The 12189-nt window shown below is 39.5% G+C and overlaps 2 protein-coding genes across 2 annotated transcripts in view; one reads left to right on the top strand and one right to left on the bottom strand.

Annotated features, from left to right (window-relative positions):
• Positions 1 to 4490, bottom strand: part of rprd1b (regulation of nuclear pre-mRNA domain containing 1B) — a 6960-nt gene extending 2470 nt beyond the window's left edge. Inside the window, exons 1-5 of the mRNA XM_008413472.2 lie at positions 3790 to 4490; positions 1535 to 1664; positions 1072 to 1205; positions 832 to 950; positions 598 to 724 (exon numbers count right to left, since the gene is read on the bottom strand). Coding sequence (XP_008411694.1) covers positions 598 to 724; positions 832 to 950; positions 1072 to 1205; positions 1535 to 1664; positions 3790 to 3940 — 661 coding nt within the window. The 5' untranslated portion in view covers positions 3941 to 4490. The remainder of the gene's footprint in view (positions 1 to 597; positions 725 to 831; positions 951 to 1071; positions 1206 to 1534; positions 1665 to 3789) is intronic.
• A 1990-nt stretch (positions 4491 to 6480) lies between these two features.
• On the top strand, positions 6481 to 11293 carry tas1r1 (taste receptor, type 1, member 1). Its single transcript, XM_008413473.2, has 6 exons — positions 6481 to 6687; positions 6816 to 7104; positions 7633 to 8397; positions 8480 to 8698; positions 9104 to 9224; positions 9833 to 11293. The coding sequence occupies exons 1-6, from the start codon at positions 6503 to 6505 to the stop codon at positions 10756 to 10758; spliced, it is 2505 nt and encodes an 834-aa protein (XP_008411695.2). The 5' UTR covers positions 6481 to 6502; the 3' UTR covers positions 10759 to 11293.
• The last annotated feature ends 896 nt before the right edge of the window (positions 11294 to 12189 follow it).

The raw sequence follows: 12189 nt of genomic DNA, 5'->3' as shown, positions 1-12189 counted from the left end.
AGCGCCTCCTTCTGGCTGCTGATGTATTCAGTCAGCATGCGGGCGAGCTGCCGGCGGTCTTCCAGCTCCGCTGCCAGCCGTCCGTTGTACTCCGCAAGCTCTTTTTTCGCCTCATCCATCACAATTGACAGCTTATGAGAAACCTCCTTGTTAGTCCGTCAATTAGGACTGTTGTTGTCCTTGCAGAATTTCACTGATTGGGTTCATTTCAGTTCAAGCAATGCTAATTTTTTTTTTTTTTTTTTTTTTTTACAAATGCCTTATTCTCTAAACGTTTATTTGATTAGTAGATTTTGTCCTTTATTCCTCAGCATGAATTGGTCAAACTCCATGCAATATTTACTCCAATCTAACAACATCAATAATTAACCTATTTAACTTAATGTATTCAATTACATTTATTTGTTTATTTTTTATTTTACAATTAATTCAAAACACCACATGCATTAACTAACTGTTTAACCACTTACTGTCCAAAATTTTATAGAATTTTTTTTTTTCAAAGTACAACCCTAATACTCTGTTCTATAATGTAAATAAACCCAATTTAAATAGTAAAAAAAAAAAAAAGAAAATAAATAGTTTGTCACATTTTACCAGTAATCTTCTCTAGGAGGGAAACATCCTGAACTTCCTGTGGAAGTGAGGCGATCTTCTGGCGCACCGCTGCGTCGCCTGATGCGGCGTTCTCCAAGTCCTGCAGAGCTTTCACCAGCTCCTCTGTCTGAAAATGGTAACGATCGAAAACACAAGGAATAAATCAGAAAAGAAAAAAAAAAAGGATCAGAAGCGTTATCTGATACTGTTACTGTGCGATGCCAGCGTTTGTACCAGCTGATTTGCGGAGGAATCCGAGTTGCGGGGAGAAATGTGGCTTCTGTAGTCATCGTCGTCATCCTCTTCATCCTCCTGGATCTTCTGATAACTTCGTTTTACAGCCTTTTTCTCTTCTGCAGATAAAAGACACGGAGCAGAAATGCGCATTAGATTATATACATATTTAACTGTAGTGAGTGTGGCTCTATATAAACATAACTATGAAGCAATTATGTCGTTATTAAATGATCAAACCTGCGGGTCTGGGGCTGCTGGAGTCCTCTATGGCCAGTTTGAGCTGCTGAATGAAATCACCTCTGTAGAGATTCCTCTCCTTCCAGATGTTCAGCAGCCTCTCCATTTGCTTTTTACAACCATCATCCACTTCACTGCATAGGCAAGAAAACAGCCAAATGGAAAAACAAGCTTAAAAAAACACACACACACACACAAAAGTGTTTTTCAACTTGTCCATACAAGTTAGATATGTCAACAAAAAAAATATTAGGAAGCTATATTTGAAGAGAGATCCAACCTAAAATGTTTATCATCCATGGTTGATATAAAGCCTCTGACTTATCACTGCTCACACTAACTCCTCCCACAGAACTCGAGCAGAGGATGTTTTTAGAACATACAGATGCTCTAAAAACATCTGCATGTTTTTAGAGCATCTGTAAGTTTGTAGAAAACACACAGATGACTTGCTGAAACGTACCTTGCTACATGGGAGCAGGCGTCCACAAGGACAGACTCAAAGTCTTTGGTGAACTCGGGTCCTTTCTTCTTACTGTTCTGGATGACGTCATTTGCCAGATACAGGAATGTCAACTTCCTGTTGTTTTTAGCTAGAAAACACACAGAGAAATATATTTAAGACAAACCGCTTTCTAATCAACAAGGAAAAGTCTCTTGATACCAATTAATAACGTGTCAGCTCATTGTTTGTTTGTTTGTTTGTTTGACTACTAAAGGAGAGTGATTTGTGTGGCCATAATGCTTGATTTTCTTCATAAAAATAACTTTTTGTTTTTATCTGCCCAGCAATTAAATCCTGGTTCATTCCCAATGGAGCAACAATCACATAAGACGACAACATCTGCATTACGATTAAAACTACATTAAATATTGGCAGGATACCAAAATTTTACTTAAAAAAGAAAGAAAGAAAAAGCCACAAAAATAGCAACATGTCACAATACAGACATAAATTTCAATTAGTTGGATATTGACAAGGTTTTTACACTTTGCTTTTAAAAAATATACTTTTCTTTTAAAATTGTTAAGACGCATAGCAATGTGAAATCACACAGTTGTTGAATATTGGAAAGTTACAATTACTTGTCACAAACAAATTATTAAACAGGACATATTAGAGACATTTTTGTACTTCCATTTTGGCCTCTACTACTTTGAAAAACAGTCCAAGAGCTTAAAAAAATTAAAATAAAAAATACACTCCGCTGGTTTTTGGCAATAACTTATTGTACTTTAGAGTCAGGAAAATGAGTCACTTAAAAAAACCCTTTGAAATTAGCAGGCACTGGCCCTCACCTAGCAAAGCCCAGCCCGTTACCTAGCAACCTGAGCGAAGCCCAGCCTGTTACCTAGCAACCTCAGAAGCCAGGCCCATTATTTAGAGCTCAAAATGGGCCGAACTCAGCAGACAAAAATCTCATCATCTAAGAAGAATGTCGAGAAAAAAAATGTAATGACATATTTTGTATATCCTGTTCAAGGCAGCATAATAGGTCACCTTTATCTTTCTTCAGCGTCCTCAAGCTCTTATATTACTTTGTATATAACTCGTTCTACTTCAGCATCTAAATCATCTAAATCAGATTTAGGGCTGTCAGTGTTTGTCCAATTTGTCTAATGTTACTGAATGTTATGGGCATACCAAGAGGAGATATAATAATGCAAGTTATTTTTTAGCTCAGTCAGGAACCATTATAATATATATAATATATAAATCTGATCCTGGGTGCATCAAATACAGAGGCTGTTGAATAAAGGCCACTAAAGTCACAAAAACTTTTAAAAATAAAAATGTGGAGGGGGAAACTTAAGCTCCTAATGTGGCGCAGTTGACAACTTGTTTGAAAAAATCACAAGGGAATAAATTATATGCAACATCAAATATTTAGCTGGAATGTCAAACAATGCCTGAATTACTTTTCTTTTTTCAATTCAAACTTAAAGACCGTACATATATTCACACACGTGTATGTGTAATGCTTTGCAAAAGTACAACCAATTCAGCTTTTATACACTTCCTCACCTTGCAACCACAACCTCAGTGTATTTTAGTAGGATTTTCTTTTTTTTTTGAGACATGAAGTTGAATTTAAATTATACATAGAATTCAACATAATAAAAATAAAAAACTGAAAAGTATGGGAGGTATAAGTAATGACCCCTTTGTTAATGTTGTTACCCTAAATAAATACTAATGTAAGGAACTGCCTTCTGACATCACCTAATTAATAAACAGAAATTCACGTGTATAATTTGATCTACATAACATGGTTATTCTATGTAAACCTGACACACCAGACAGTTTAAAACACAATAACCCGAGTTTTAGCATCCGAAGGAGAACTGTTCAATTTGTCATCTAAAAAACTAAAGATATGTAACATTTTGCAGATGTATTACCTAAAACCCCAACAGAACTGTTTTATCTGACATGACCTAATATTAAAAAAAAAACAAAAACAAAAAAACAAGGAATATTCAGCCATACAACTAGCAAGTTGATTTCTCTAATTTACATGAGGTTAAGTTTAAGAACATCTAATTTACAAAACCTCTGCTTTACAAGAAACAAGCTTGTAAATCACGACATTCCAAAGCTAACATCAACCTCAATTTTACTTAAAAATGTACCTTACACCGAAATACAGAAATATAATCAGCAGTGTGTGTGTGTGTGTGTGTGTGTGTGTGTGTGTGTGTGTGTGTGTGTCTTACCCTTCTTCAGCTCCCGGTGCCACACTTTGACGATGAGGCCCGAGTGTTTGCGGTGGTGAATGATCCACAGAGAGAGAGTCTGGACGCTCTGCTGGGAGCTGCTCAGCTCCGTCAGCTTCTTCTCCAGGGCCGACTCGGAGAAGGACGACATGCCGACCACTTCTTCTGTTCCCGCTCCCAGTACAAACTGACCCCGACCTGCTCCAAAGCAACTGAGCTCCGAGCTATTTTGAAGGAGCTCGCACTGTCATCAAAACTGAAGTTGCGCAGCTTAACTCGCAGATAATCGGCATCAGAGCTTTGTGCACTGAACAGAGAGCTGTCTCTAACGTTGTTGTCGCTTTTAAATGACTAAATTATACAGAAATATGGTGATGAAAACCAGCAGGAGGAAGCTGCTGTGCCTTTGTAGAGAGTTGTGTTTGTTTACAGCAGAAGCTAACGTTAGCTAACAGCTAAGCAGCTATCTGCAGAGAAGTGAAGCGCCGAGCTTCTCTGCGCTCTAACCCGGTGTAAAACAAACCCGCGTTTCCAAAACGCCCCTCTTCAATATTTCTAGCACAGCGCTGTAAAACGAGCAACAGCAAAAGACTGGGTTAAAACTCACACTCTACCTTTGGTCGCATAAACTCATGTAAAAATGGCTCGAAAAAATGGCAACTTGCACTTTCACCCCGTCATGTGCGTCGCAGACAATAGACGTCACTGGTTGGAACCTTGCAGCAAGCTGATGAGTCTATCATCAAGTTCTTTGTATTCTTTCCATTCGTGCCAAAAAGTTTTGGGGAGCAGTTATTCAAGAATGGAAGAAAAATAATTATTTTTTAATTAATTTGAGAGTATTTTTTAGCGAAGTTTTTTTATTCACAAATGTAAATTCAATAGAAAAATTCCTTACTTTGTGACTTAAAATTGACCTACTGAACTACTTTCAGTTACTATCTCATTCAAAAAAACTGTAAGGCATTTAAATCACTCAGTTTATAGCTTTAATTTATGTACATGATGTTGTAATAACCCCTGGCTGCTGCTGTTACTACTTTTATATGGTAAGATGTTCTTTGTTGTTGTACCTTGTTCTTTAAAAAAAGAGAGAGTCTAACACTCATCAAATCTTAAAATAAGAAACAGCAATCCACCAAATTTTGTCATGTTTGATGAAAATATTGTTTAAAGGCTAAAATCAGAAGTGCAGCTTTCTAGATGTAAACTATTCACATATATTTTGGCTTTGTACAATTCTCGAGAGATGTAATAAGATTTTGGTTCAAATAAATGGTTAACATACCCAATTTTCTGGGTTTTGCAGGGAGGCATGGTATTAGGAGGAGACGTATATTTGCTTAAGGTTTCTTTGGCAGCTTGTAATACAAGAAGACGGTTTGTAAACAAAAATTTGAGTATTATGAATGAAATATCTTACATGGACCTGGGATTTCAGAATAAGAATAAATTGGTTAGATTGTTTCTCACACTTTTGTTTTGTCTTGTTTTAGAATGCTTTCAATAATTCAAAAAAAAAAAAAAAGGTTCAAAAATCAAGTTTGTTTTATCAGAAGCATCACATATCATTCATTATGTTTGGACAAATAAGCTCATTTTCATAGACATTTGCCTCCACGACACTGTGGCTGAAAGAAAGCACACTATCCCAGTCAAAACAATGGGTTAGGGATTTGGAGACAGGTCATCTTCAGGCAGATTGTATTCCAATGCAAAAAGTGTGTTTAGTAATTTGAGGCTACAATGTCACCAAAATGCAAACGGATCTACGCCTCTAGTCAACATTTCTCTTGTGATGTGCCTTAATTTGAGGAAACTGGACGGTAGAAATGTAGCAGAAACAAAAGGGAAGGTTCTATTCACAAAACTCACAATGATTACAAAAACTTGTCAGGCATTTGGATGTCTTAAACCGTTTGTTTCATGTCTATTACTGCACAATATTTTCACAGTTTTACTAAAAGTACATATAAAACATGAAGGTAATGCTGAGGTACTCTATGCTTTTGTCCTCGGGTCAAAATGACCGAGATTTGTATGTGTTTTCCCTATGCACAGAAAATGAGGACAACAGGAGGGCAGTGGATAATAAGAATGGCACCACAAATGGGCCATTTAGGAACAACTGGTTGATTTCCAGTTGCACTGCTTGTCCTGGGTTTGAATTACGGCCTTGGTTCTTCATGGAGTTTGTACATTTACCCCATGGATGTGTGGGAAATCACTGAGTACTCCAGCTTCTTTCCACCGTCCAAAAACATGAAAGTTGATTGGTTGTTGTCAATGCACTATGAGGGCATGAAAACCAGAATCAGCAAACAAACAAAACAAAAAAGCAATGCATGACCCCACCAGAAATATGTTTCTTTACGATTCTTAACAACCAAAGTAGAATTTCTGACCAAAATAATGCATGAGAGTAGAATAAAAGTGGTTTTCCTTTGTCAAAAACTTTTGCTGTTTTTTTTGTTTGGCTTTTTACATGTCTCCAGCTCATTTTCATGAGGGGAAATGCTACAGTCTCACAAACAAATCCAATATGCAAACAAGCTTCTTTGAATCAGCATTCCCTTGAAAAGATGCAAAGTATTCCTTCCTGTCACTGAAGACTCCTCGCCTCAGCGGAGGCCTCTTATAAACGAGTCCTGCTTCTTCTCATACAGGCTACATGAGTTTTGTCAGCAGAGGTGTTTGAGCTGAGTTTTGAATAATGTTTCTTACCGTCTTCCTCTCCTCAGGCTGGCTGATGCTGCAGTTAGCTGCTGGGGAGCTAGATTACACCTCTCAGGCTGAGGGGATGCAGGTCCAGGGTGACTTTTCCTTCGCAGGACTCTTTCCCCTCCATTACATTGACGTGCCTGCTAATGGTCTGCCTGCTTTGGTTCCATGTGATCAGTAAGCATTCAGTCAATACGTGTCTTCATTTACCACCAATAATTTTTTACTTTTTTTTTTTTAATTTCTCTTGTTTATTTGTTTTTTTTGTTGTTGTTGTTGTTGTTGTTTTTTTTTACACTTTTCAGAGGAAGACCTAACAAACATGGGTTTCACTTGATGCAAGCCATGAGATTCGCTGTGGAAGAAATCAACAACAGCTCCGGCCCACTGCCTCTGCTGCCAGGAGTTAAGCTCGGCTACCAGATGTACGACATCTGCTCCAACCCAGCCAGTGTTCTGGCCACGCTGGACCTGCTGGAGCAGCAGTACCAGAACTTCAGCAACACTCAGAGAGCAGTTGGTGTGATTGGACCAGACAGCAGCAGCAAGAGTTTCACGCCAGCCGCTCTGCTGGGGGCTTATGTGATTCCACAGGTGGGAGTCTTAATATTTTTGGTTGTGCTCATGAAATTTACACGATTTCTCTCTTTTAAAGACCTTCATTGTCCTAATAAAAAAAAAAAAAGAAAAGAAAAAAAAGTACTTTTAGGATTTCTTAGTTTTTGCTTTTCTGTTACGCTTCGACGATTCACATAATTAGACTATTTTTAACACCAGACAAATATAACGTAAGTAAAATACAATGAAATTATGATTTAATTTATAATAGAGAAACAAGCTATCCAAACCAACCTGACTGTATGGGGACAAAAAACATAACTGGTTGTGCTCACTTTGATAGCATTTGCATTAATATGGAGGATGTTTTATCCTGCTTTTCCTTTGTTTTAATTGTGTTGCTTTTTTCCTTGATAAATTAAATCATTATTCTGTTTTTCCTCACATGGAAAAATAACAGTTTGATGATCTAAAATATTGGAGACCATCAAAATTAACTGTAGCAAAAATAAAATCTGCAAAGCCATTTAATATAATTTCCCACATCCCGATTGCTCGCTGTAGATCTCTTATGAAGCATCAAATGAAATGCTGAGCAACAAGGAGACCTATCCATCGTTCTTCCGCACGATTCCAAGCGACAAGAACCAGGTGGCAGCCATGATCCAGCTGCTGGTCCGGTTCAACTGGATGTGGATAGCTCTTTTAGGCAGCGACAATGACTACGGCCTGCAGGGCATGAAGAGCCTGTCGGAGCAAGCCCTCCACCACGGCATCTGCATCCCATACCAAGGAATCATCCCCACGGCCTCCGACGACACGGTTCAGACCATGAGGAACATGGTGGACAACATACTGAAAACCAAGGTGAACACCATCGTGGTGTTTTCAAGCAAGACAAAGTTCCACGACTTCCTCCCATATGTGCTGGAGAGAAACATTACAGAAAAGGTGTGGATCGGGACGGAGGACTGGTCGCCGTCCACTCTCATATCCGGGATTCCTGGGATCCAGACCATCGGCACCGTGCTTGGAATCTCGGTCAAGGATGCCGCCATTCCTGGGTTTGACAAGTTCCAGAAGAACATGGTCGAGATCTCAATGCAGCACGTCAACGGAGACGCCAACGCGACCCTCGGCGGTGGCAATGACTGTCTGCAGAGCACAGACCTGTACTCCCTCGCCAGGAACAACTTCTCCATGGATAAATATGACATCACCTCCTCCTTCAATGTTTATAAGGCAGTTTATGCTCTAGCTCAGGCTCTGCATCAAGCTCTTGACTGTGATTCCGGAGAATGCAGCGGGAGAAGTGTGACTCCACCAGAGGTAATGTGAAGCAAACATCTCTTGAGTAGAAACATTTAACCAACTGCTGAAGCTTCGTGTCTTTGTCCTCTCTCCTCTCCAGCTTCTGGCGCAGCTCAGGAAGGTTCGATTTTCTCTCAGCAACTCTTCTGTGTATTTTGACATTCATGGAGACCCACCCACCGGGTACGATATAGTGTCCTGGGTTTGGAGGGGGACGGACTGGTCTCTCAGAGTGGTAGGCTCCTTCACGCCGGACCCCATCGCCCTCACAGTGGATGCCAGTCTGATAGAGTGGCATGGCAAAGAAGACTCAGAATCGGTACAACCGACGATGTTTCTCATCTTTTAGTTGAAATCGAATGAGAGGCAAAAATAAATGGCAATTTATCAGAATCTATAGGCCCAGAAATTTCAGTCCGTATTAAATAAGTCAGTTGTGATTGTTGATCAGTGCTGGGTCACTCTTTAAAAGAAAAGAAGACAATGAATAAAATAAATAAATACCAAAATGATAAAAAATATTTATTTACTAATTTATCCTGGCAAAACTTTGTGAGTTTCAAGTTTCACTGCAAACCTTAAAAAATTTAAGAAACATCTCAACTTTAGCATCAAATAATTCTTTTCTTTTTTTCCAACCTCTTACTGCTGAAGTTGTGTCTTGTTTCATTTACATTTCTTCAACAAAGTCATTTCTTTTCTTTTCCTTCAAACCATGCTGGAGGTACCTGAGTCCTTCTGCTCCCCACCTTGCCCAAAAGGTCACAAGAAGCTGCTGACAGGTCAACATGCCTGCTGCTTTGACTGCCAGGCCTGTCCCTCGGCTACGTTCCTCAATATAAGTGGTAATGCACAGACGGGAAACAGAAACTCACGAGAGTGAAGCGAGGTTTTAGTTTTCTGCAGCATATCTCATTAATATTGGTGATCTCATTAAACAAGACGGGTCTAACGTCAACTAGTATCTGTTTGGTTGGAAAATTGTTTACATCTGATCTTTATAGAGTAGATAAATACATTTAGATGCAGTGCAGAGAGAACCAAAGCTAAATAAATTAAAATCTGTGAAATAGAAACATTAGCATTAAGATTATTTTTCAGTCTTTTTTTTCTATAAAATTGCTATAGTTTGAGTGGATTGCCTTCATTTTTAAACACTTGGCAGATTTCCTGTTTAAATGTTTTATTATTTATTGTACAAACCGAATATATTTACCTTTTCACTGAACAGTTGTTGTGTGTGCGTGAATGACCAGCAGGTGGCGCCGAATTCACACGTCATGTTCTGACACCAATGCACAATTAGACCAAAATTAGATCCTTCTTGAATTGTTTATGAAAATGTGTACAAAATAAGACAATGATGCTAAAGCAAATATGCTTCTATAGAAGCTCAACATTCCAGTTTTTCTCTGACTTTTTATGTTTTTTATTTTCTCTCTCTCTCTTTCAGACTTGACGGATTGTCAGGCCTGTCTGCCGGAGCAGTGGGCCCCCCCATCCAGTGAGGAGTGTCTGAACAGGACGGTGGTACAGCTGGACTGGGACCACCCTCTCTCCATAGCTCTCCTCTTCTTCCTGGCCACCTGCGTCCTCCTGACCTCCAGCACGGCCGTAATCCTCCTGCTCAACCTGAACACGCCGGTGGGCAAGTCCGCTGGGGGCCGCACCTGCCTGCTGATGCTGGCGGCCCTGACGGTCGCCGCCCTGAGCACTTTGTGCCACTTTGGCCGGCCGTCCCCGGTGGCCTGCGTCCTGAAGCAGACTCTGTTCACCGTCAGCTTCTCTGTGTGTCTGGCCTGCATCGCGGTGCGCTCCCTGCAGGTCGTCTGCATATTCAAGTTTGCGTCCAGGCTGCCGCCGGCCTACGACAGGTGGATAAAAAAGCAGGGCCCAGAGGTCACCATCTTTCTGGTGTCTGCCACTATCCTGCTCATCTCAGTGCTCCGGGTGTCCGTCGACACGCCGCAGCCTTCCCAGGACCTGCAGTTCTACCAGGACAAAATTGTCTGGGAGTGCAGCAAAACCCTCTCCGTCGGCTCCGGCATCGAGCTGGCGTGCGTCTCTCTCCTCAGCGTCCTCTGCTTCTCCTTCAGCTACATGGGGAAGGACCTGCCGGCCAACTACAACGAAGCCAAGTGTGTCACCTTCAGCCTGATGGTGTACATGATCTCCTGGATGAGCTTCTTCACCCTCTACCTCATCAACAGAGAAACCTTCACCATGGCGGCACAGGTGTTCGCCACGCTCTTCAGCGTCCTGGCCTTCCTGGCTGGATACTTCCTCCCCAAAATGTACATTATTGTTCTGAGGCCCCAGATGAACACCACAGCGCACTTCCAGAACTGCATTCAGATGTACACCATGAACAAAAACTGAAACTTGATAAAGTTTGTGGTTATTGAATAACCACAAACTTTAGTGCTTTATATTGAGATTTTCATGTGGTGGACCAGCACAAAGTAATGCGTAAATGTAAAGTGACAGCAACATTACACAGAGTTTTGATATTTTTTGGCAAAAGGTCGGGGAGAAAGATCAACAAAGAGACCATGACTTATATTTCATCTGTTGTTACGTTTATAGCAGAGATTTTATTTTACATTTTTTTAGTTTTTTTTTTTTAGTTTTTGTGTTTGAGTAAGATCTTTTAAGCTCCATCTTTTGACAGTACTGGCGTAAAGTAATAGACTAGAGCTTCGAGTTATTAACATATTAGGATGTTTGGTATGATAAAAATAACATTTTGTTAATCTGCTGAAAAATAGTTATTTTATGTTGACTCTGCAAGAAAGATAATGAACAGAAATGAATCTTGTAGACAATGAAGGGAAAATGTTGGGATGAAATTAATAAAATTGAATTTGGTCAGACAATTTTGTAAAAAAGAGTAAAATATGAAGTGTAATCATGTGACTGACGTTCCTGTGAATCTGCCTGCTGTGCGATGAAGTGAGTTTATCTTATCCACCAACATCAACAAATAATTTGAACAAATGTACTCCTTTTCAGTTCAAGTCAGACATTTTTTATCTTCATTTTCTAGCCAGTGTGTTCTCAGAAACATACAGTAAGTTTCTGAGTGATATAGTTTTTTGTTTTGATGTTAAAGATCACATTTAACATCACAGCAATACATTTTGATGTTTCCTTTTGGGATTGTGTGTAATAGACACACAAAAGGGCAGAAATAGAAGGAGAAGAAGAAAGAAGATACGTGATTTTCTTTTCTTTTTTTAATTCGAAATGAAATCTGAAAAGTGTGGCATGCACTTGTGCATTTAAATTCTGTTAATATCTCATCTGTCACTGTAGTAAAAGCTTCAAGTCTGGTCAGCTTTAAACATTTTTTGTAAAAAAGAAAAATAAATAATGAAAAAAAAATGAAAGAAAAAAACAAATAAGCAAATCAACAGAGACTGGAAGTTTTGCCTTTGAACATCAACTTTCAAGTCTTGGAACAAATTCTACTTGGATTTGCATCTGGGCTTTAACTAGGACACATGAATGCACTTGATCTAAACCATGATTAGGGTTACGTCAAGTTTTTTGGAGCCTCTGACAGGATTACTTTGTATTTAGTCCCAGTCATCTTCCATTAAACTCTGACCAGCGAATCTGAAGAAAAGCATAATGCTGCCACCACCATGTTTCACTGTGGGTCTGGTGTGTTGTGGGTAATGTACAGCATTTGCTTTCCTGCCCGCAGTGTTCCTTGGTCTTCAGGAAGTTTTATGAACTTCATAGAACAACTGAAATTCAATTAACATAAAGTCACCTTAATCCCAACAGTGATTAAGGTGACTTATA

This window comes from Poecilia reticulata, linkage group LG7 (assembly GCF_000633615.1).
Source record: "Poecilia reticulata strain Guanapo linkage group LG7, Guppy_female_1.0+MT, whole genome shotgun sequence".
In the NCBI taxonomy this organism is placed as follows: domain Eukaryota; kingdom Metazoa; phylum Chordata; class Actinopteri; order Cyprinodontiformes; family Poeciliidae; genus Poecilia; species Poecilia reticulata.
The sequence above is the reverse complement of the archived record's forward strand: the minus strand, read 5'-3'. Positions and strand labels throughout refer to the sequence as shown.